Source organism: Cygnus atratus, chromosome 6 (genome assembly GCF_013377495.2).
Source record: "Cygnus atratus isolate AKBS03 ecotype Queensland, Australia chromosome 6, CAtr_DNAZoo_HiC_assembly, whole genome shotgun sequence".
Lineage (NCBI taxonomy): Eukaryota > Metazoa > Chordata > Aves > Anseriformes > Anatidae > Cygnus > Cygnus atratus.
The window spans coordinates 16,720,486-16,746,572 of record NC_066367.1 but is presented as its reverse complement, the minus strand read 5'-3'; the positions used below and the strand labels follow the sequence as shown (position 1 = coordinate 16,746,572).

General features: G+C 38.4%; 1 protein-coding gene across 1 annotated transcript in view; it reads right to left on the bottom strand.

The window, feature by feature from the left end:
* Positions 1-26,087, bottom strand: part of PDE11A (phosphodiesterase 11A) — a 129,394-nt gene that overhangs the window by 1,378 nt on the left and 101,929 nt on the right. Inside the window, exons 16-20 of the mRNA XM_050711656.1 lie at positions 22,970-23,070; positions 18,525-18,602; positions 17,106-17,169; positions 14,024-14,098; positions 11,985-12,068 (exon numbers count right to left, since the gene is read on the bottom strand). Of these exons, the coding sequence (XP_050567613.1) occupies positions 11,985-12,068; positions 14,024-14,098; positions 17,106-17,169; positions 18,525-18,602; positions 22,970-23,070 (402 nt within the window). The remainder of the gene's footprint in view (positions 1-11,984; positions 12,069-14,023; positions 14,099-17,105; positions 17,170-18,524; positions 18,603-22,969; positions 23,071-26,087) is intronic.

The window sequence follows — 26,087 nt, the reverse complement described above, 5'->3', positions numbered from 1 at the left end:
CTAGCCTGTAAGCCATGGAGCTTGGCTAGCTACTGAAGTAAGTCTCGGTAAATTTTTAATTGAGCTATTATATGATAATTAAAGGTTAATGGCCTGATTTTAAGATGTGCTGAAAACTTGCAATTTCAGTTGACTTCGGTAGCAAATATGAATGCTCAGCACTTCTGAAAAATCATGCCATGAGTAAGTAGCTGATTTGTGTGGAAGTTGAAGCAAATCTGCTTGAAATTATTTCCTGAGAATATGGCACAGACTGGGCAGATAATTTTGCAGCTTTGGGACTGAAGTAAGGGGTAGTGCTTACTGCGGTCTCTGCCACGGACACTATTGCTCCCTGGTGGCATTTGTGCTGTTTTAAGAGTGGCTGTGGGATGTAACACTCCTGGCACCACACCTCACAGCTCCCTGTTTTAGCTCCTTATTTCATACCATTATGTGTTCTCCAAACCTGGTTTGGTGGAATCTAAAAAAGAGGAGCAGCAATGCAATAAAAACACCTGTCCGACGAGCTCACTGCTGATGTCCTTAGCACCTGCATGGCCTCTGCCAAATCAAGTGTCTGGAGGTAGCACTTCAAACATTCAAATCTTGACAGCAACTTAGCAGATCCATTCTGTACGAAGCCAGTATCCATCCAGAGTTAAGCTTGCTGGCATTTCTTGAATCTTCAAAAAGTTCTTGTGAAGCATTTTTTTCAGTATCTGCTTAAGATTTTTATCCTGTGTTTGAAAATCAGTGCATTTCAAACATCTCTCTGCACAAATACGGCATTCACACCCCATCAGCCCCAGGATCTACAAGCACAAAATGCCGTGCAGTGTGTTTCCATCACAAATGTATCAACAACCTGTATCTGCCTACAGGCAGCATAGAGGAGGAGTTCACTGGACCGTAGGCTTTGTCTCAGCGTGTCTGCTCCGCTCGAGGCTATGGCTGCATCTTTTCTGTACCATTTTGTTACCAAGACTTAGCACAAAACCACATTTTCAATCCTAGAGCCAGGGAGCAAACAGGGATCAGGGCATGACCAACTGCCTGTCCCTCCAGGCCTAGGCATGTGCCATGCTCTTACGGTAGGAGACCAGCTTCTGACAGGCAACCTGCATCTCACTTGGGACCAAAGGTGCCGGGAGGACAGTGGGTGCTTGAGCTGCTGAGGTCAACTACCTTTGTGTTGGCTACAGCAGAAGCCCCAGTTGATCAGTAATGGATTCAAGAAGCACCCACACCCTGTAATCACCACATCTTAGGAACTGTAAACATGTTATTAAATCCAAAAGGCAATACATAGCTTTCCCAGAAATGTATTCCTAACTGCATATTATGGAGTCTGATAGCCCAGACACAAGAGAGGTCACTAGGTAAATAACCAGAATGGGTAACTAATAACATTAACTGTGATGAAAATAAATTAAAAGGAATATTTAAGAAAGAATAAACCATGTCTTTGATATTCAGTTTTACCATAGCACAAGCAATTAACTCTATGGAATGCTGACAGAATATATAGTGTAATTTTAAGAAACTTTATTTTGTTATATATTAATTTAGAATAGGGATCTTGACAGTGCAGATTTTGCACTTAATCTATAAAACGTCTTTATTCAGACATTGATCTGATGTTTAAACCACTGCTTCTGTATTTAGTATCCTTTCACTTTGGGACTCTTTCATTCTGATCTAGCCTTTTAATTAAACCAACTACTATAATTCCTATGGAAATTAGCTTTTATTTTTATTTTTTTTTTTCCAGCTAGCAAAGCATTTAAGTAGGACTTTTCTGATACAAAGTACACAAATTGGATTTTACTTCTGCTTGAGATGTAATTAAAAACTCATTTGATTACTATATTTCTGGCTCTGTTTAAATTATTTAACTCCAGTAATCAATTTTCTTTTATGAAGCTTCTGGGAAATTATCTCAAAAGCAACACATTTCTCTCCCTTCTGGCAGGTTCTCGACTATTTACTGAATTACATGCATAGCACCTGTTCCTGATCCGGATTAAACCACCAATTTATTCCTAAAGCTATTTAGGTTTATTTGGCTGTAGCCTAGTCAGGGTTTTCTGCCTCCTGGCTGCACTTTTACTTTCCATTTTACTGCATGAACCCCACCTTGATGTACTGCTCCTCCATGCCACTATTTTTGATACATGCCTTGTACAAACTGCTTTGCTGTCTAATTTGCTACCCAGCTTCTTAAGGGCCAATTTATTCTTTGCTTCAATAGGAAGACACTTGGTCTTCAACAGCTGACACAGGTTTACCCCCTTTCCTGTAATAGCTGCTCATCATCACAGAGTGATAAAGCATGCCAGGAGAGCGGTCATGCTGGTGGCTTGTGCTCCAGCATTAGGAAAAGCCAGATAGGTTTGCAATTCTCTTCTGCATCCATGTGTTACCTCAGGTATGTGACTAAGCTGTTTCTCAGAAAGTTACTGTATAGCTCTGAATTTTTCCTGTCACCTTCAGTGATGTAGGTCTCTTTTGTGACTGTGTACTGCTCTGCCCATAACATCCTTTCACAAGGCAACCTCCTCTTATGGACAGGCTCCTCTACTACAACAGAAGGTTACTGGCACTTCAGCACCCACCCAGCACTGTAACTAAAGCATAGAGAATGCAGAAAGTGTAGAAGTACCAAAACCAAACAAACAACCACCAAACAAAACCTTCAGGGTGGGAGTGACAGATAGCAGCAGAGGCATTTGTTGGTAGATCTTCTGCCTTCTGGGTGGAAGGGCAGTGGTGAGGGGCAGAGGATTGCAGCCGTTACATCAGCGTCATCTCGGGGAAAGGATGTTATCTGAACCAGCCAAGGTGCAGCACAGATGTGGCCAGAGTCTAAACTACTGCTAAAACAAAGACGTTTTGTTGTATTCTGAGACTAACACCAAATCATTTTAAGGGGCGCATTGCATGCCCTAGCTTACAAACACTGCAGGACCTCCAGAGGGTGTCTTTTTTCCTTTTTTCTTTTCTTTTCTTTTTTTTTTTTTTTGAGGTTCTCATCCAAATATTGCCCAGTTCTGACCTTGTTTAACTTATGCGCCTTGACAAGATTATGGCTCACGGAAGTATGGTTGCGGGTCTAATATTTGTAAAGCGAGTTTATGGAATAAGACCATATAAATTCAGTTTTACGACTGAACACATATCAAAAAGTTATAGGTCGCAGTGTTCACTCTGCTTTGGAACCCAGTGGTTTCTAATGAATCACTTTTATTACGTAGGCAGTTTCTGAGTTGGAAGGGAGGACTAGTGACCGAGAAGCCATAGGGATAAATTCAGACCTGGTGTAAGCATATGAAGCATTGCTGAAGTCAAGAGAGTCGTGACCAGTTACAGCAAAGCTGAATTGGACTCCTGAGTTTTGCTGAAGTGGCTTTCATGTAAGAATACATAGGCCAAAGGTGAGCCATCTATCTGAAAATCCTTGAACTTCAGATTAGTTCAGATAAAAGGGATCTGTACTGCAGTCATCCACAGATTTGAGCCTCATAATACAAATATTTGATGGAAGATGTTAAGAAAAAACAAAAGCATTTCTGCACACATGCCTGTGTACTAAAACCAAAGAAACAGATAAAATTCTACCTTCTGTAGGCAGAATACATAAAATACAGTGATATAGAGAAGATGCAGGGATTAACTTATATGAACCTTTGACTGTGTGCACGTGACTTAATTATTTGCCCTACTGATTCAGGGTCATATGTAATCATTAGGTTCCAGAAGAAATTACTGTATTTGGGAGGCGGCTGAGTTCATGGGGGGAAAAAAAAAAAAGACTGGGATCTCATTGTTGATGGAGACTTTGTTTATTCCTTCTAGGGCTAGCTGAGAGCAGTTCCACGGAGTCAAATACACAGTGCAGATGTGCATTGTTTTTGCATTTCTGCCAGTGATTTTTCTTTTGATGCCTAAAACTGTAATTAGGTGAAATGAATACACTAACTTTCCTGATAGAAAATGGGAGTTTCTTTTATGTTCCATATAGAAATCGTTAGTGGTGGGGAGGAGAGCTGTTTGTGAACAGAAAGGGATCTAATACACATATGAGCATTCAGCTCTTCTGCTGTGAATCAATGTTACATTTCTGGTGATGGTACAGTAGCAAGAATAATGCTGCACTACTTTGTAACTAAACGTACATACTATGGAAGGCTGATTATAAGATTCTCTGGTAGTAAGATATGCCAGGTACTTTGGGGGGAGGGAATATGTACAGAGTTCCTGGTAGCAAAGTGTGTTCTGACCAATATCAATGTTGCTTTGCTGTCAAAGGGAAAGAGCAATACAGGAGTGGTACCTACTGAAGTAGCTCAACTGATGTGTTGCTAAAGTTGTAAATGATTCATCCGTTCATAATAATTTCATGAAACTGAGGGTTTGCTCAGAAGAGTTAGTGTTTCATAAACAACTTCTTATTGGTCTCTACTGTTTATGGTTTTGATTCTACATCTGAAGTGTGCAAAATGTAAAATGTTTCTACGCCTTCTCCTTTCAACATTTTCGCCGAGCAGCCGATCAATGTCTTCTGCCATACTATTAAATGGATTTTGAAAAACTCTTCAAACCGTATCAGCCTCATATCCTTATTTAGTTCTTTGAATTTGCCCTCAGCTGGGAATTCTGCAGGCAACTGTGATTCTGTTGTGTTAAACACTTACTTGAAGTGTTTCATCCATCATCATTTCTAGTCCTTTTCTGATGCAATGTAGTTTGTGCTTTGTCTTTCTTGAAAACTGAATGGCTGTTAAATTATCCATTTATCTTCTTTCAGATTTGCTGTACAATTTGAGTTCCCTCTATTGGCTGTCTCTTCTACCTTATCTGCCAACTTTTCAATCTACTTCCTCAGATCTTTATATGCATTTCCATACACAACTGCATGTCCTTCGCAACACATTGAGCAGATAATCCTAAATAAAACAGCAACAGAAACTGTAGTATTATGAATTATTCACTTCTTCTCACAGATCATGGTGAAAACCTTAGTGAAGCCAAGCTTCAATAAAGTTGATGGCAAATGTTCATTCTTCTGTATTCTCTCAAATATCTCAGTTGTTGACCTGCACTTTCAGTTGAGATCTTTCTGGCATTAGATAACTGAGAAGTAATTTGAAAAATACCCTTGTCTGAAGAGAAAAATGTTTCTGCTGTCTCTTCTTCCAACCAATTTGGGAAAACTGGTACATTCCTGAAGTTGTCAATACTAATACAATGTTTCATCAGTAATCTCACCAAATTACAAAAATCCTAACAAAAATAATTTCCAAAACCAAAAAGAAGCCCTGCCTGCTCTCAGGAAATGAGAAAAGAGGATGAAGATCTTTGTGTCTCTTGTAAAAAGCTGTCTGTGATACTTATTGGCACAAAAATCCTTGTTTCGAAACCAGCAAAATTATGCCTTTCCATATCACTTAGTGACTGACTTTGAGAATTACAAGTAAAAGCATTCCTTCTTCTTTTTCTGGTTTTCTTTTATTGTATAGCTCTTCTTCACCTCTTCTCTCCATTAGTATATGAGTAGCAGAAAAAATAGACTCTTAAGTTAAGAATGACGAGGTAACAAAAACAGTCTGCCGATGTTTATCCCATTACTGGAAGCTGTAATATAGTCAGAGTACCTGAGTTTTCTGAAAGTTCAAGAGCATTCATTCCAGGTAGCCTCAATTACGTTCATCGTTGGTAGACAAGCAGCAGGGCAACAAATGTGCTGAGCCCAGCCACGTCGCTATTTCAGGGCTACAGAGAGATCCTTCTGCAGTGCAAAGTCTCTTTTCTCTGTGACAAACCCTTATCCCTAACATAATCCTTAGCTACCAACTCCCCCCCAGCACTGGCATTTGGCATAATTTGCCTGATTAAATTTCCTCTGAAGCAGATTCCTTACAAACACAGCAGAATATGCTGCACCTGCTCTTCCTCAGATAATATTACCCCCTGGATTTCAACAGAAAGTGAGACTAATTTAATCTGCCAATGTATGTGCAGCCTCAGTCCGTGGTGTATCACAGACTGCATCCTAAGCCTATCTGCCTTACTAATCCTTGTCAGCTGGGCAGTCCCAGGAAGCATAGATGCATTCTCTCTCACTCTTTGTGTCCAAGCCATATATCAGAAGTAAGCCTTGCTAATGTCTTTTTGGTGTTCATTAGGATCTATCAAAAGTTATCCTGCTCTTCCCTCAACATTCTATAAGGGAAAAGCTGATTTCAATGAGAATCGCACAGAGCTGATGAAATTCCTCCCTGTGAACACATTTTTCCAGTTTAGTCCTGATTCCCCAAACCTACCCACCCCCTTTTTTTTTTCTGTTGAAATACTTCTCAAGAACTTGTGTACAAGTTTCAGTGAATGTCTGTGTATTGTTCATAGTGAACAGCTCGCTACATAGTGCTAGCCCTGCCCCCTAATTAGGTGCAAACAAAATAGAACAGCAGCGCTCTGAATTTTGTGTCAGCAACCCCAGTTTTGGGTGAATGCCGGGTACAGCAAGCCATTGCCAAAATGTTCATACAGATAAGATCTTCCTCCTTTAAATCAATTTATTTTTTTATTTTTTTTTTTTTTAGTTATTACTATATTGAGGACAGAGACTTTCAAACCAATAAATTGTTTTGGTTACATCCAGTGACTCTTGCTTGGATAAGTACTAAGCCATACCATACAGCCCATTTTGGACTTCTAGAGGAGTGGTCTGAACCCTGACTTTCTTATACAATATTTCCTTATGCAAAATTGTCATTGAGGGACTGAGGGAAAAGGATAGATTTGGTATTTGAAGAAGGGCTGTATCAGGACACGGCAGTGTAAACATGATTGTTAAAGCATACCCCTCCTTCTTTTCTGCAAAGGAATATTAAAAGGTTAATCTCCTGCCTTATAATTGTAGCTAGAGCATAAACTTTTGGGAAAAAAATCACTGTGTGTGAATATGAAGTTCTAATTCAGGGGTCAAAGTCAATTCTTGAACCGGAGAAATTAAAGCAAAGATGTAGCCATGATAGCTGGAGACTTCTGTCCTTTTTTTTCTACACTTTGTAGAAGCTCTGCCACTTATTATACCATGTTCCTTTAATATCTGCTAACAAGTAGGATAGATGTTTTTGCAGCTACATCACCATAGGGGAATTACTCTAAAGATGGATTTAATTACAAGGCAGGACATTATCGTCTGTAGGAAGGCAGGCATATCAGAGCACTTGGAGTTGTAGACAGAATGATTAGATTTCTTTCTAAGTCTGTCAAACTGTGATAAAGAAGGGCTCTGTCCTTCAACATTTCATTCAAGTGTAAAACATTTAAAGTACTTGCTAGAATTAAAAATAAATGTTTCTGCTCTTCCCAGATTCTCCCTAGAATCTTGGAAGGAATAATGCAACTTCACTTCTGTATATACCATTATGTGTTTAAAGCTCCTACTTCCCAAGAAAATCTTGAATAGCACTAAAACAGAGCAATTCAATGGAGCACCAAGGTAGAGGTGAGCAGGGCAATCTCAGGCACACATAAGTTGTATGTGCCGTGAGCTTCTTTATCTTCCACAAAGACATCTCCCTTAAATTTAAATAGCTGCTGTCATTGTCACTGACTACCTGACTATGTATTTATCTGCCCAGAAGCAGAGTGCATGGCCTTTGGCCCTGCTATTCATAGTGTTACTGTCTCTGCCTAACAATGCTGTGAACAGAGCTGGGCTTCTGTTAGCATCTTTTGTTTGAAGTGAATCACTAACGCTTTGATGTTGTTTGTGAGAAAAATAATGATTAAAAAGAATAAGATCTTCACTCTCCTGCTCTGTCTGCTCCCTACAGAGAAATCTGATCTGAGTTAGGAAAAATCTGTGGCTGATCCTGTTTTAGGTATGCACACACCACAGAGTCCAGGAGAGGAATCTATTGGTGTTGAAACTCTTAGTATCTCTTTACAGGAGGTTCAGAGCAGTAATTTGTCTTAATGATTGAAATGGTGCTCCCGTTATACAACACGAACATTTATGTTCAATTAAGTACATAATACTTTCCCTGCATGGTGAATGCAGCTGCCAGTGTGGCCATAGTGCTTTATTTTCAGCAGGATGTCAGATTTTCTGCTTTAGTTGCATGTGATTCGCCTTTATGTAGTGTTCTACCAAAAAAAGGGGATGATTACTCCATACTGAAGCTACATTAGTAGATTTTAAATGCTCTACAGATCAAAAAATGCATTTTTTCCTTATAAATGATTATTCTAATAAGCTTGTTTCTCATCTGTCTACTGATGAATGCTTTCCTTGCTGGCATTTTTGAATGAAGAGCAAATGTGATGCAGTAAAGCATAACTAAAGCCCCTAAAATCAGAACTTCAGAGTAAATGGGTGGCTGTTATGCTACTCAAGGCAAAAACTTCACTGTCACATAAAAATACTCTGATCAGTGATCACTACGGTAACAAAAAAGTAAATTCAATAAAATTATAATGTCCAAAGTGTAATAAAAAGAAATGAACAAAAAATAGGGAAGCTTTTATCTTCACAATCCTTTGATATACAGTATGAAGGAAACAGATTTGATTACTACAGTATTTTGAAATTGGAGGTGGCTTAATTCCCACATCGAACAGCAAATGTGGGACAGATCGAGGGAGCAGAGCCACAGCTTACCTTGTGCCAAAAGTCAGGCTTACAGAGTAAAAACAAAAAGGTTTTGATTTAGTCACTTGGATATGGGAAATCTGTGTATAATTATTATTATTGTTTTATATCCTAGTTATCATTATGCATTTATATTCAGCTTCAAGCTTCACATTAGCTTATATAGCACATTTTATACAGCTGTAACCTTCTTCAGGGTTGGATTGGCATTCCAAACAGCAGTCAAACAGGATGGCTAGCAGAAGGTGCATGGATCTTGAGAATTTACTAGTCACTTGTAAACATTCTTACAAAAAACAAAATGGGCCAAACTCAGAAAATGGTTCCAGCCAGATGAGCAGAGGTACACATTTCCTGCCATGTGTTTGCTCTATCACATTGCCGTGATACACATCTGCCTAATAAAGGAGACTTAGGTCATCCTTTACTTGGGACAAAAACTACACCTCAGGGTGGGTTGTCATAAGCTACCCTGAGGAAAGCAGGAAGAGGAGAGCAGATGCATATGGAGGAAGTAGAGACAAATCTCCCCAGAAGACTGATTAAATCCCAAAGAATGTTTCAGAATGGAGGAAAAAAGGGGGGGGCAAAGAAAAAAAAAAGCTTAAGGCAAGGAAGGCCAGAACTCTCTAGAAAGCTCTGCGAATTATCAGATATTCCTTGTGGGCACTTTGACATATGACTTAGCTCTGGACTCTGGAGAAAGTATGGTTTGTTACAGCGTAGTCAGTGGCACCAGGGTGGTGTCAGATCACTCCTGCAAGTTTGTGCTGTGAAGTTCCTTCCATACTGTGTACTTCAGAAATGTGCAGCTGCCAAGGATAGCCTGCCCTCAGGACTACTTTGGGTAAAGAAAACTTCAGGGGGCTCTGCTGGTCTTTTTAAAGTAAAACTCCTCTCTATCTGTAATGGTAGTTGCCAGCATTCACTGATTGCTGGGACCATCTCTACAGTCTGGGTGTCAAGTAAAATGAAGCACAGCGTTAGGTCCTGCCACAGCAGCTGGGTTGGTATGGAAGCACGTGTTCCCCTGCAGAGTTCCCTTCAGGCCTCTGGACACCAGGATCTGCCCATACGGATTCAGGACTTCTAATCACTTGCACGGAAATAACTATATGCAAAAGCCTTGAGTTTCTTCTCTATGGTTTAATGTTGTAATTTTGGTATCAAAATGAGCGTCAAATGTTTGTCAAACATAAGGTTTTTATAAGCACTATGCTGGTGAGCTACATAAGCACTGCTAAGGTTTTACTAATTTGTCAGCTGCCACTCTGCCTCTTTATGTTGCATTTGTAATGATGTAACCCATTCTGTCCCTACAACACGTTATAAAGGCTAGAATTTTAAGGAATATATTTAGAATGAAAAAAAAAATAATAAAAATTTAAGACTTACCCATAGTTGTAGTGTGTTCAGCCAGCCCTAACCAGAGGATTTACAATGTCTGAATACACTGCTGATGTGATATGTGTATTGAGGTTTGATTAAGCTGGATATGAAAATTAAAACTTGGCTTCACATTCAAGAGAGAATCTCCCGCAGTGTGGTACTATGACATCAAGTTTTCTGTTTACCCCTAAGGCTGGTGCTGCAATGACTTCCAGGTTTGATGGTGTCTCTTTTTTAAGTTGTTGAGCAGCAGGCTAATAGCTGCACAGCATGATGCAAAGACAGCAGAAAGCAGGGAAATCAGATGTGAATATATTCCCCAGAGATCTCCTGCTAAGATGGAGCTAACTAACCAGAGCATTAGTGCTCTGATCTAGTCTTCTCCTGCAGAGGATGGTCTGATGATCAGCTCTTCCTGCTTTATTGTACTTTTTTGGATTAAAAATCATGAATTCTGGTATAATATGCATTATAATGTAATATGAACTATTATATTGAATAGAACATTGTTTTTAAGAGTTTTCCTCCAGTGTCATTCCCTCCCTCTCCCCTGTTGGTGTCCAAGATGAGCTTATTATTTAAAAAGAAAAAAAGTATGTTTCTATGGGTCTTCTGTGCTTGCTTTGTCTTAATTGTTTGAAGTCCATGGATTTACAGTTTATTTTATCATGACAAATTCTGACCTGAGGAAGGGACCAGATCTATTGGCAAAGCAAAGCATTAGTCCACCTCTCTATTTACACCAGCACATATTCTTCCTGTCACACAATAGGAGTTGTCTTTGCTACTGGGCAGCCCCTTCACTAGTGGCAGTGGCAGCCTCAGATGCCACGAGGTACGGAGGGCAGGGTAAGCAGATCATCCTTCTTACCTTTTTTGCTGTTGGTGACATATCTGGTCTATAAAATGAAAAGGAACTGCTAATCCATTTTCCTGTGTGGACAGGGAGGCTACATTCGTGCACAATTTCAAGAGTGCACCATTAACATGGGAGCTGGTACCTACTTTCCAGCTCTTGGTTTTGTTCATCATTGCAGAGATGTGAGGCAGTTTGGGGTGCAGGGAGAGTATTTTTGCAGTTCCCCCAAAATGGCCATCCCCATGTTTTTACAGATAGCAATGACCAAACGGGCAGTCTTTAGTGACATAAGGTGGTCTGTGTGGTTTCAGTGTGTAGGAGGAAAACTGGCAGACACAGTTATCAATGGTTAAGTTGCTTTAGCCTTATTTTCCATTTATCATTCTGCCTGTGTAGCTCTGCTTTCTATATAGATAACAGTTAAAATGGTGAAGTTTACATTACGCAGGAATCAAATTCTGAAGCTGGTCTAATCCAAAAAGAGGGAAGCATTATTCTGGTCAATCAAAGCCCTAGTTAAGTAGTACTTGAGGGTTTACACCTTATACCAAACACCCAAGCAGTCTGTGCAGAAGCATTGTTAAAAGAGTAAACTCCAAGTTAAGCAGCACGCAGCATATATCGCAAATCATTTGCCACTGACCCTAAAGGCATAGCCTAGAGTGCCCCTTAACAGTTTGGAAAGGAAGCAGAAGGGAGCACAAAGGCCCCGTGTCTCCTTTTGATTCACAGGTATTTGGACATGTGCCCAGGCACAAGTTGGACAGCAGCACCTAATGAGTCCAGCCCACCGGCACCACTCAGCAGAGCACCCCACACCTCGCCATGATGAGAATCAGTTTGTGTCAAGCATAATAAAATAAATAGTTGCCTAAACAACTTTTATAACTTGGAGAGAAATTATATTTGCAGATATTACTGGCCTTCAGGGAAACTGAAGATTTCTGCATAGAATTCAGACTTTTGGTAAAGTCAAAGAGAGATAAAGCATTCATTCCAAGGGCCTTCAAGGCTGCACAGTAAGCTCTTTTTCCCTAGAGAGGCAGGAACAAACTTCTCTGGACTCTACAAGGAGCAGTAAGTAAAAATTACCTCATACAATGGCATGCAGATGCTATCAATCCACTCGAGCTGCAACCTGGGTAGTTCATCTTTCCTGTTCCGATCAAAAATGGCCTGAATTGAGAAGGGAACAAAACTGTCATGCTTTATTACACTGGAGTATTTTACAGATACATCATCCAGCACTTCGGAGCTATGATCAAATTCTCAAAACCAGAACACTTTGTAAACCATAATCAATCTTTGCAGAAGTCTTCCTACTGCTTTGTCTGGCATGAAAAATAAACTGTTTATTTTCATTTCTGTTTTGAAATTTGTAGGCTGAATGTATTTAAATTTTATAATTCTGAAATATAAAATAAATGCTCTGCAGTTGGAGTTGAGATGGTAAAAAAAAAAAAAAAAAAAAACACCTCTGTATAAATGTAGATACCTTTGAGGAGAAATTTTCCTTTCCTCATACAGGGTCTTCCAGCTCAGCAAAATGAACAGTGATGGATCTGGCCTGGCTCCCTTCCTCCCTCCCTCCCAATTAAAGACCCTTTTTGCAGAACCAGCTATGTCTGTGAATCCAAAGCATGGGGAGTCAACAGAGCAGTCTGGGGAGTAGTTAGCAATTTGTTCTTCTGGATACAGCCTACTTCACTGCCTGCTGCACTCTCTAAAGAGGAAATTAGAGAGACCTAAGTCAATGTTTAAGAGGCTCAATTATTGGCTGTACTGCCTTATAGAAGATGGAAGAAACTTAGTTCTGAAGAGTTCAAACATAAATTTCCTCCATATCCTCCCTAAGATTACTTGGTCCATCAGTTTTTTTTCTATGGGATCTTAATCCTCCTTCTAGTGGTCTATCACTAAATTTCTTCTTTTATTCTCTGAATATGCCAGGTTTTAAACGTTCCTGTCTTCTTATGTGGAAAATCTGGTTTTACTATGGGCCCATTTCCTCCAAACTGATGTCTCCTGAGGAAACTTACTTTCCTTCTCAACCTTCCAGAAACTCCAAACTATACATACTACATTGTAGTAAATGCATGGTTGAAGTCTTCTAGTTGTGGCCTGCTCTTTCTGACATACACAGTTATCACACAGTTTATCTAAATAAGACATGGAGCTAAGATTTGAGGATTCAATCCTAAATGAGAATCTTGCATGTCAGTTAGGATATTTCTGTATTTCCTATTAAAATCATTTTGAAAAATACTGTCCTTTTCAGATCTTCATAAGGATGATGCAAGAAAAAAATTCCATGAGTTCTAAGTTAAGATATCATCAAATTATCATGCTGACTAGCAACTCTCTATCTGAACATTTTCTACAAGCTTTTTAAATTTTTTGACTTCATTACATCCCCACAGGTAGTACGCTCATGTGCCAGTTACCAAATTAGAACAAATCTGAGCCACTAGAATAGTCTTTTTTATTTTTGGAAGCATAAGCATATTTGCAAATAGCTTGTAAGTTAAATTCTTTAGAAGACTTTCTAGTTTCTCTTCTCACATTTCCTCCAGACAAGTTTGTAAACATTTTGAAGTATTTAACCTGGATGAGGCTTTCTCTTCAAATCATTCACCGAAAATCTTTATGAATTTTTTTCTTAGTTCGTGTTTGAAACTTTATACCCATCTGCCTATATTCCAGTTAATATCAATTTATTCTTTCAAAGTGTTGTATTTAGTTGCACATCTACAGAAATGCTTTTCAGCATTTGATGTATCAAATAACACAGATATCAGACAACTGCAGCATAAAGTTTAAATGTCCCTAAGTATCTGGTGATTTTTGATTTGAATTCTATGTATGAGAAATAATACCCATTGCTTAGAAAATTAAATGACAGAATAACCTTGGGGTTAGGTACAGAAAATGCGGTTGGGCTCAAAGCAAAAGTGACCAAGTTGACTGGAGAGCTTTTAATATATGGCTCTCAATGAATCTCCTTATTCAACAAAGCTCTTATTTATTTCAAGATGCTTCTTTTTATACCAGTTATTTTTTCTGAATGAACCCAATGATATTTTGTTATCCTGTTCAAGTGGGTAACTATTTCAGAAGTGACAAAGACTTACTGACGGGGTGAGTTTCAGTTCAGATCTTTCTCTGTCTCCTTGTTCAAAGAACTCACTGGTTACCAGCTCAGCCGCCTAAAACATAAATTGTGACAAAGATTAGAGTTCTTGTAACGTAATTTTTCGGGTACTAAGTTCTTGCTCAGAGCATGACCTCAGTCTGTGCTTAACTGTAAAGAAGTTAATAGCCCCAGTTACGTGACTGATGTCAAGGCATGTTTGTATACTTTTCAGAGCTGGGCATACAAGTGGGTGTAAATAGCCATGACCACCAATAGGCACATTTATCACCTTTTGGTAGGGAACTGACTGGGGAATCACATTGCAATGTACAGGTAGCACTCACTGCATTCATATGCAATTTATTAAAGTATTGAGAACAGAATAGAAAATGGTAACTTCTTGTTGGCATGCATAATTACATCTATAAAAATGCTTTGTAAAATGTGCAAGAGCTCTCTGGGTATTTACAGGCCGTTGCCTTGTATAAACAACTTCACTTGTCAAAGAAACTTAATTAACCAGTAACCTCTGTTGTCTTAATTTAATGTGAAATCATAAAGGTTTTTTCCCCACTAGACTTTATTTTTTTTCCCCATGACTGTCATCACTATAGGACCTGAATATCAAATATGAATTCAGACTGTTATTATCATATTTAATCAAAAGCAAGAACTGGTAGGTTGGAAGATGTCTTTCTGATTTTTGTGAATGAAGATGTTATTCTACTCAGCAGATGGTTGTGCTCCTCAGAAGAATATGAGATTTAATAACAAAATTAGTTATGGAAACAGCAGGAATTTTAAGAAACCAAACTAAGCAATCCTGATATGGTAGCCTTATGAACCGTGCTTTCCTCAAGTGCAGGGCTTAGATGGTAGGCACACGTGACACTTCAGATATAAAAAAAGGAAACTTACCTACTGAAGATGGCATTCAGTTTGTAAAGCTTCTGTCATGTCTGCTTATTGTTTTCAAGAGTTTTCAAGATAGGAAATGATTTTGTAACACCAAGACATAAGAACTGAGAGAACCTACACTTCATAAAAAACTTCATAAAATCTCAAAATGTCTTGGTGTAGCAACTGCACAGTAGCTAACGTTCACAAATCCTAAGCTTGCTAAAATTGACACAGGGAATATCAAAATACATTAGAAATAGGTGAAGTGATGTTATAAAGTATTCTTAAATCTTGAGCCTGGCTATCACACAGTTTGGAACTTTATAACGTAATCCCAGTGCACTAATAACATTCTGGATCAATACTCCATATAGAGGAATAATTTAACAACTTAGCAGCAATTAAGTGTTTGCCAAGTGTATTGTATGAAAATAATCAATATATAGTCTCACCCCATCTTACTGCTACTCTGATCCTGTTCTCCTTGTGTCCCTTTCTCTCTTTCATCTATCTTCTTGTCCTGAATTTTTTCTTCTCACTTTTAATCTTTATTCCTTTTGATTCACATATTGTAATCTTTTTTTTAGCTCGCTTTTCATGTTCCTTTTCTTTAGGCACAGTTGAGGTCCAACTATTGCCCCTACTTTCCCTCTGTGGACCATTTAGCTTCTCTGCTCAACCAGGTACTGCTTCAATCAATCCCAGATGGGATTTTTCAATATAAAGTAAACCTGTACACTAGGCTGCAGGGGAATTTTCACCTGCAGACCTCAAAAATGGGAAGAATAAATAACAGTTTGCCAGAGACTTCATCACTAATTCAGCACCGTAACACAGAGCCACAACATGGAAAACAGACTCTACCTGACAATTTAGCTGTCAAAGAAAATGTAGAAGCTAACTGGGTTAAAGAGGAGAAATGAGGAGGGATTGCCTGAACCTCAGCTGTGGCTGGATGGCACTGAAAAGTCTTGAAACTCATTTTCCCACTGCAGGATAAGAGCAACTTCCCTGATTTCTGTGAGGTGATTGCATTCAGGCTGAGTAATAGCCTTTGATGGACTATTGTTCTAGTCTGCTTATAAAAGCAAAAAAGGTTCATCTGACAAAACTGCAAGTGGAGCTGAAGCCCTCAGCACATGAATGTGTTTTTACTGAGTTAACGTGCACATAGTTTTGCTGCAAAGGAGTGCAAGTCTCTTAGCTGCCACATCCTTGTCCTTCTCCAAGAACTCTGGCTGCTTGTACCTCACTAACTCTCTTGTCTAGTTTATCGTCTTCAACCCATCTTAACTGTCACTTTGTCATTAAGCCAATCAAACTCACTCCAGCTGCTCACCTACACTCAGCTGTACTGGTGTTTTTCCTATTTGCTTCTTCATGGTGTATATTCCTCCAAACCCCTATTTCCCTATGCAGCCTGCCTTCTACTAGGTGGTTCTGGACCTCAGTGAAGGACACAGAATTGCTAGCATGGGAAACAGGAAGTATTAATGATGGGTGCTGAGTAAGGAAAGATGCCTAGAAGTGGGAAAATCGTGTGGTAAAGGACGAGACTCTTGGGACAAGTCTTGATCCAGTAAGCCAGGTGCTTACTTTCCCACATTGTAATTATTTCCTGTAGTCAATGCTTGGACCTGAATTTTATGTATATGCTTCTAAAAGGCCTTCTCAGCAGCAGAAGACTGAGTTTTTTCTTTGTTTCTAAGTACAGGATGCTAAACAAAACTCTACAAAACACTTGCAATTTTTTTCCATCAATGAACGTACTTCTAACGGAACAATCTGATGTTAATCCAAGTTTGCAGATCATCTGCTGATTCAGGAAAGATTCTGTCACTGCCAAAAAGAACTTTGGGACAAACCAAGGAAGTGCAACTGCATGTGGCTCATGCTTTTTTTGTTTATTATTATTTTTTTTTTAAATATAGATCTAAAAGGTTAGTAAGAGGAGAGGTTGTAAAGCTGGATCTCTTCAGGTACCTACATACTGTTCACCAGCATGTACACATAGAAAGATTAAGCAATAAACTATTTCTTGCAGAACCCCCCTGCTATTTTTTATAGCATTAATACTGCTGTAAATTGATTCCAGTTTTGGTCCCTTGTAAGTCAGGGCCCTGGGAATATTGTCCCACCAGTCCCGCCTTCTCCCAGCCCTGCTATTAATCATGACTTGCCTGTCTTGAAATCTCCCACGGTTTGGTCACAGCTCCAAGGTCACAGGCTGTCATTAGCATTGATCTGAAAAACAGAAATGAACAATACAAGCTGAATCAACCTTTGTTGGATTTCTAAACAACTCTGCTCTGGGTGCATAAATAAATAATACATATATAAAATGTCAGCCATGGCACCTTCTTTTCCTCCAGAAAAGAATGACATGTTTGAAATCTCAGCCATCAGCATGGCTTTTACATCACAATTGTGCCTGGGAAGGCTAATGTATTGCAGGTCATCAGACAATGAATTTTTGGTATTGTGCACTGCACACTAGAAAAGAAATGGTATTGCACGGGAGTAACTGCTAATTTTGCAGTACTCCTGCCACTACTTATATAAATACATATAATATACCCGAAAGCATGTACGTCACATGATATAAGTAAGGGTATTATTATACAATAATACCTGCAAACTGGATTAATTTATATGCCTATTTGTAAGTGACTGCTGTAGCAACAGAACCTATAATCACAGGAGGCAACACAGACACTGCTTAAGCAGTTTCTACTGCTCGTCTACAATAAAAATTTAAGATTTACAATGAGCTGTACTGTTCCACTGTAGTTTAATACCTAGCTACAACCATGTTTTATATGCATTAGAAGAAAGAAACCATTCAGCTGGAGAAAGCGTTTATGTACAGTACATGATGCAGATAAAAGTCTAAGAAAGTTTAAATGAAGAACAAGGGCACTGAAAATGAAGCATCAAATATATTGCTTGAATCTAAAATCAGGAATGAGTGAAATGATATGGAAAATAGAAAATGGCCATTTTTTCAGTTAAAAAAAAAGACACCCAAAAGGAAATAGAATTTTAATGAAATTTCAGATAAATTGAGACATAATCAGATATGCATATGCAAATACGCACGTGCATGGCTCAACAGTGGCGTGTACCCAAACCAGCCACAATGTCTGTAGGGTGCATGCTCCAATCATTCCTGAGGGCTAGAAGAGTACTGTATCTGCAAATTCCCAGTTACAAACTACAGGAGCACAAAAGCCCACAGAAGAAAATAGCTGGGAGGAGGAGGAAACAGGAAATGGGAAAGAAAGGCCTTTGGGTTCAGAGGCAGAATATTGATGCTTTCTGGAGAAAGATCAGAAGGGCTGAGCAGTAACTGGTGAGGCTGGGAGAAGGGGAAAAATATGCAGCAGAGGCAGAAATGGGAATGGAGAAGGTGAGGTTATACTAATTACATCCCTGCTAAGTTTGGTAATGTTTAGAAATCATATCATATATATCATCTTTTATTTTTAAACCAAGCTGCCTTCTCTTGTTACTGTAGTCTTCTTTCCACAACATAAGAAATTCCTTAAACAAAGTCTACACTTTGAAATAACTAGAAAGCAAGAAATGTTAGTGCTCACCGAAATATTTCTCGATGTTTCTTTATATTCCAATCATAACCACCTTTACTGACAAGTTCAAAAAACTCAGTCCTTCTCCTGCAACAAAACAGATTATCAGAGAGGCAAATGGATACTTCCAGTGCAGCACTGCAGTAGAAACACAGTTCTCTGAGTGATATGAAACCGTTGAACCTCATGTATTATTGTTAAAGATGTTACACTGACAGTCCATTTAAGCGAAACATACTAATTTCTGAAAATGTTCTATAAATGTCTGTTATCAATGTCAGAGCTGCCTAGTAAAAGCGATACTGTATTTATGGCCTCTGAAGATAAGGAAATAAATGATACAAAAATGTTCAGTCTTCCATGGAAGCATGAAATGTTTGACTACAGCAGTGGACAGACAGACAATAGAAATACCCCTGAATTATACGCACACTTCACTTTACTTGTCCTTGCAAAATGTTTTTTTACTTCTGGATCCTGAAGGATTTTTCAGAGCCTTGTAATTACAGTTATTTCCAACACACAAAACACCGAGATGCTGTGGATGTCCTGAGTCAGTAGTCCTCACTGACTTTAAATTAGGTCTCCCTGCTTGACCCCATGCTTTGTCTTCTGGAAGATCTTGCCAATCTCCTCAGTGATGGACAAAACACGAATCAGGACATGTTAATGCTCGCTTGGTGCCTTTAAGTACCAAAATTCGGACTCATCATAGTCTGTAATTTTTATCACAACTCACACTCGAACTTCAGTGGGCTCTTACTGCACATAGTGTGACTACACATGCAGTGCGAAGCAGATTCTGCCACAGATGCAGCAGAAGTTGAGGTACAAAAATATGGAACAACTTGCTTAGAGTGACACAACATATTAGCACCAAAGCTGGAAACAAAATCCCTATGTTTTGGGTGCCAGTCCAGTGCCCCAGCTCATGGGAAACTGCTATCTATCTCCTCGCCATGTGGGCACGTCATTACTAGATTCCTCACTGGAGAAAGCTTATGGCTTTTTATTTTCCACATTTATGTCAGCTGGACTGCAATTTTGAACAGTAGTTATTGAAAGCACAGTCTGATGACAGTGAGTGCAAGTTTTATAAACAAGGAGATGCAGGCTTTTGGGAACATTGCCCTTGACGAATGGACAGAATTTTACAGGGAACTTGTTGTGTTATTCTGGTCCCTGAGTGTCGTTATATGACCAGTCTCTCCTGCTTGAGGGCCCTTCTGTAATGGGTATGATGACAGCAACTAGAAGAGGGAGAGAGAGGGACTACATGGTGATATCTAATCCCTTATGCTTCTTGAAATGAGATGTAAAAGAATTTTACATTAGACTATTTGTGAGTACAATGCAAAGTCATACATGCGGAAAACAAAATTCAGTTCATGTACAAATTCATAGCATCGTGGCCCCACTGGGAATAAACATTGCAGTGATGAACATTTTAATGGCCAAGACTACTTGGCACTTAAACCTTAAATCAACCAAATCCTGAGCTGATCATCAATAACTATGTACTTCGTTAAGAGGGAGAGTGGTAGATTTTTGCATCCTGTATTTCAGTGCCCAATCTAAGTGTAAAATGTGGTAATTCTTTCATTTTGTAGTATTGGTTATTCTGCATAATTCCTATGTCACTGGACACAAAATGGGCAACAATTTTTAAAGCTGAAAGGATTTAAAGATGTCAGGAAGATGACATCTCAGAAACCTCAAACATTCACATTTAAAGTACAGAGATTCATAAACAGTAGCTGAAAATGTTGCGAGTCTCAGGGCCATACATTAAGATGAAAATTTTAAATTAGGAATTTGCTTTGACATCCATTGGGATAGATGTAGATGTATTAGACTAACTCCATAGGGAATTTCTAGTATAGGAAAGAGTCAACCTGAGGAAAGCAGTCATGTATAAGGAAACAGTTTAGTGTTTCCTACTGGTTACTCAGGCATGGTATCCAACAGGAAGAGGTTTGTTGCTATTAAGCAAATATAACATGACAGGATTTAAGAAATAAAGAGAATGATAACGATTTGGGAATGTTTTTGAGTAGCATTGACTCTTGTATTTAGCCTGAAAGGGAAAGTTGACTTGCTACATATAGCAAATGCAGTTGCTTTACAGTTCAGTAGCTCAAGACATCATTTCAGCTAATTTCCATAACCTTCACTTTGGTTTCATTCTTTTGCTTGCTGTATTATCTATGAACATCATTTAAAGTTATCTGCTAAAATCAAGTACATTTTCCATCTAATCTTTTGCTGAAAGTCATCTTTTTGTTTGTTTGTAGAAAAGCAGTGCCTTGAGAGGGTCATAAAGCCTTGATCTGCCTGAAATTTTGTTGCTATTTTGCTAATTGGATTTTCTGTTCATTAGGTTTAAGCATTGTAAGAATACTGATATGATAATTTCCTTCCCTACAAAAATATCGAAGACATGGCAAACTGAAAAAACAAGTTAGAATAGCAAGGTTCTTGTGTGGAAACACCTGTTCACATCGGGTGGCTTTTAGAAGTGTAAACCAACAGTGATTTCAGGGAATCATTTTCAGGCACTAATAGTAGAGTAGCATAACCACCATCTGATTAATGAATCATAACATCAGAGGAAAAGATAACTTATTTGCAGACTTCCGAGTAAAGAGGTCTCATTTACTAAAACTTTTCTGATTCATATAGCAACTAAAAATCAATTATGCAAGCAGGGAAGAATCATCTTGAAATTCAACTGATGTCCCTCTTTGGACTTTATTTCTTTGTATTAAAGCTAGAAAGACAACTTGACCACGTAGTTTTTCAGCATAAGGCAGGCAGGGAAAAGAGCTTCATCATGCCTGGGTTGCCTCCTAAGGTGCTCTCCAGGGCACAGTCTCCAGCTTGTTCAGGGGCTGCAGGGCCAGCGGGAGCGCATGGGGCCATGCTGGGACAGCTGCCCTCTCAGCCCACTAACCCTCATCCTCTCCTTACAGCACAAACCAATTCTGCAGTCCCCATTATTTGCAGGTAGGCAGTAGAACCTCTACTGTCACATCCCTGTGGTCCTTGTATCTCACTTAAAGCTGTCAGCAAATTCCACTGCCATACCAGCCCTCCAGATCACTAGCTAGCCTAACAGACAGCTTCAAAAATAATGTGTTTTAAAGGGTTTATTTGTCTTCCTGTGGACCTTCATGTCAACAAGCAGAAATTTCTTCGCAGACTGATTTTTAGTAGAAACCTCTTCATGGGCTAATTTTACAAGTTATTTACAGTAAAACTATTCATAAAAACCCTTTCTTAATACAGCTTCTCTGAGAACAGACTTGCAGGAAACAAAGAAAAGTGTCTTTACTGCCAGTATTGTTCAGAAGTAGCCCTTAACAAAGTAACACAATACTGAGAGAAGAAAAAAAAAAAAGACAGGACAAACATCACAGCATCTCAATTAGTATTTTAGTATTTTTGCAATTAACAGTTAAAGATACAATGTTGATATAGAGAGTTGAATAGATAAACTATGCCTGAAGTTACCTAGAAAACTGGTTTGGTATCAACCATCAGCACACATAAAGGGGGGAATACATGTATACCCCTCCTCTAAAAGTTGAGAAAAACGTTACCAAATGCTACCCAGAGTCGTATGAGATAGGATCCTAAACAAGAATCCCTAAGGATGGAGCATTGTCAAGGCTGAGAAGGCAGCACGTAAAGCTGCACACCTGCCAATACTCTCCCTGTAAGCCAGCCACAGATGTGCCAGAGAGGGGTGATCCAGAAGCATAAAGTGCTGGTGATACCATGACTCCTCCGGCTACACGCACACTCCCACACAGTCTCACTGCAAATATAACTTGGTAATAATTAGCAGTGTTTGAAAAACAAAATAGAACCAACTTGAAGTCTGCTTAGAGATTTGATATGCAGATGAGAAGAAAAAAAGATAACTGGATGAAAGAGATCCTATTACACTTCTCTACAGTTAATCTTATTTCTCATCTGATGCAAACTGGCATAATTTGTCTTCAAAGAAGTAACATGTAAGCTTTCATTACCTCAGCATCCGTCTCTTTTATTAAATACAGTAATTTTAGCATAGGTGGTTAGAAAGTCTGAAATGGCGGAAAATAATTCTAAAATGTCATTGATTTTCTACATGCCTGAAAAAACGATCACAGAAGGGACAAGAGAATTATGGGACCAAACTGTAGCTGATTCCTGGGATCGCTTTGAAGTATGAGCCTGGGACTTCATTTGATTTTTGTTGATATAGATGTTACACGTTAAAGCAAAACTGACTTGGACAGTTGAGATATTTCTATTAGCCTAAAATATACTAAGTATTAGACTAAATCTCTTCAACCACAGCTAAAGACTAATTTCTCATATTATATATCCTCATTGGTATTTAATAGGTCATTAGAGTATGTTCTTCGAATTTTCATTTGTCAAATACAAGAAATGCCAATACTTACTCAAAATACAGAGTGAGGTCTGTTGCCAATATCGATTGCTTTAGAAGCTGCATAAGGTCACTGTAGTCCTTAGAGGACAAGTTAGCAAAGATGTTGTGACCCTATAATGAAAGAGATAAAGGAGGTAAAGGACTAGCAATCAATATAGGTTTTTAAAAGGTTTTCTAACTCTTTAGCCTACTGCTTCTCTCTAACAGAAGCTTTTTCTGATTCATGGCAAAACTATGACAAAATAATAATGTTAATACTGTGGAGATTACTTTGGGGAGGAAGAGTTGACGATTGTAATCAAGCATCTGGGATGTTTTTCTAAACTCTGCTGAAATTATAGCCTCTTGAGAAAAGATTTACTCTTTGCTCTGACCCTGCACAGTCTCAGTTTATGGAGGAAAACTATGGATACATCTCAATCTTCCCTCTTATTAAATGTTTTTGGGAGCTGTGCTTTGCAGCTTTTGAGTTGTGCTCCTAATAGATTTATCTGAGCTGCAGCTTGCAGGCACACAAACTGCTGTTAGAGCAGCCAAAGACACTAAATCATTTTTTTCATTCAAAACAGCCTGTTTGCTCACTCTGACCATTACTCTATTCTTACAGCATATACAAGCTTTTCCTACACAGGTTGAAGAACTGCAACTTTATGTGGTTTAAAGGCCCAATAGGCTACTTCCTATGGGTCATGGGCTAAGGATTTGAAAGGTGCTCCATAGCCAGAATGAAGGGAAGAAAACCATTTAATACTGTTATTCAAGAACATAGAAGTGCTTTTGTAACAACTTCTGAAAAAATAATAGGGACGGAGATCCTACAATTTCTCTATGAAATCCTGGAGAAAACAAGCTGAAAGAAACAAAATTAATGAAAAATTCTAACAGTAATCTTACAGAAGTGATTTCTGTAGCACTATTCACATAGGATTAAATTCACGTAAATAAAAGTACTATACTTTTTTTTTTAAATAACCTGTAGAAACAACGTTATTGCTAAACAGAATCTTATTTTGGTGACATTTTGCACTGTAATGCATGCATTCAGTATGCACTGCCATCTACTGCTTAGGAATATTACAATGAACTTAAAAATGGGAATTTTCCAGCAACAGAATTTTTATAACCATGATGGTGTGAGGACATAGACAAGATAAGGTCTGGAGGTAGAGATGATAATTTATTTATTTAAATAAATCAGCTAATTGTTGGTCTAAAAAATAATTTGTCATACATAAAAGATGATCTCTTTGTGACTGATTTTTTTTTATTATTTTTAGCTAAGTGATGAGAAAGATTTGAAAATCTAAAGCTTATCTATGAAAACCAAACTTATAACAAGAGTAATCAAAAAAAAAAAAGTATCAGGAAAACAGCAGCTATTACAATAGGAGTAATTTACCAAAGTGTCTGTTAATCTATAACATTGTTTGCCTTGTTGATCTGTTTCATCATGTATAAAACCATACCACTACAAAGTTCAATATCGCTTATACTGAGGTTAGTATGTCAAGAGTAAAGGATAAATAGCTCTTTTGTCCGCCATGATAAAAATCTACAGAAATAATGCAATATTCTATGTTTCATCCTAGATAGTAAAGAGAGACTAGAATATCAGTATTAGTGCACAGGATATAATCTAGTTTCAACTTATTTGAGGGAAGAGACTGACTGCACAGATGGTGTAAGTTGGTGCATCTATGTAAGAGCATTGGAAGATGTAAATGTGTATTTATTCCAAACCGAGTGGTGTCGTGTCCCCATTAATAGACAGTATCTATTGGATAAAAATCCTCTGTGATTAATTCTCTGGTCCACAGATGAGGAGAAGAAGCTGCCTGAATGACCAAAGCAGACTTTTGGTTCAAGTAATATTTTACATCTACAAAAGCAGCTAGATTCCAGGAAGAATCCAGAAAAGAAGTAGATTCAAAGACAAAACATTATTTTGTAATTTTTTTTCATTATTATTTCTAAGCTGGATTTTCTTTTAAAGCATGTAGTCTGACATGAGCTATAAACTTGCATAAAGTCATACATGTATTAAGCCTATCTTTGGAAGGACATTCAGTCATGATAACTTCAAGAAGTGGGAAAGCTTATTCCAGCAGTCGAACAGCCTCATTGTTTTCAAACAAATCTTCCTTTTTCCCTTTCTGAACTAGTCTGTTTAGCCTTTAAATGCTGCTTTTTGTTATACCTTTCTCTGCTAGTATAAGGAGCCACTTAGTTGGGTATCACAATTTAGACAAGCTAGGCTAAACTGAGCAGATTGAGTTGTTTAAATCTCATGCTGGGGCTCTCTTTTCCCATTTCTACATTTTAAATATAATGTTGAGCAACTGAACACTAAAACCACAGTCAGCATCTCATGACTGATCACTGTGACACTGCACACAGGGTAAAGCCATCACCCTGTTCTCATTTGCCACGGGACATCCCCAGATGCTCTTCAAAAGTTACTGCAGATCAGCATATAGTCTCTGATTGTGCTGTATGAACAACACTTTCATTTTTGTATATATTGAATGGATTTTGTAGCAAGCTATCTGCGTATATTAAAAAAATGCATCCACTGTTTCATAAGAATTGTGCATCTTTCTACTTCTCCCACTTATGACATCTCTAGGGTACTACATGCTGCATACTGTTGCACATAAGGTGTTCTAGGCAGGAACTGTGTCCTGATATGAATCTGCAAAACAGCTAGTGTACTTTGGACAACACAATATTGCTGACATTAATTTAAAAGAAGTCATTTAGGAAAATAATGCAAATCCACCCCAAAAATAGTGATTACATAAAGTCTGTCAAAGAAATTAAATTGGTCCAGTAAAGGACTGAGATACACTGAATACAACACCTGTGGGGAAAGGTAAGAGCTCATTTTGTCTCCCTGTACAGCACTGAGCAGGATGTTAGAAGACTGAGAAAAACTGACAATATGATTAGGATATGTTCTCCTTGCCCCTAGCTGATTGAGACAGATATAATCTCTGGAATCTATGATCAGCATTTGTAGTTGTTTAATTTTGTGCTAGTTGTGACCTTTGAGGTAACCAATAAATAATTCCTCAAGGAGAGGGCATTAAAAAGGTACTGTGTGTGGTATTTCCTTTCCCTGGCTGAAA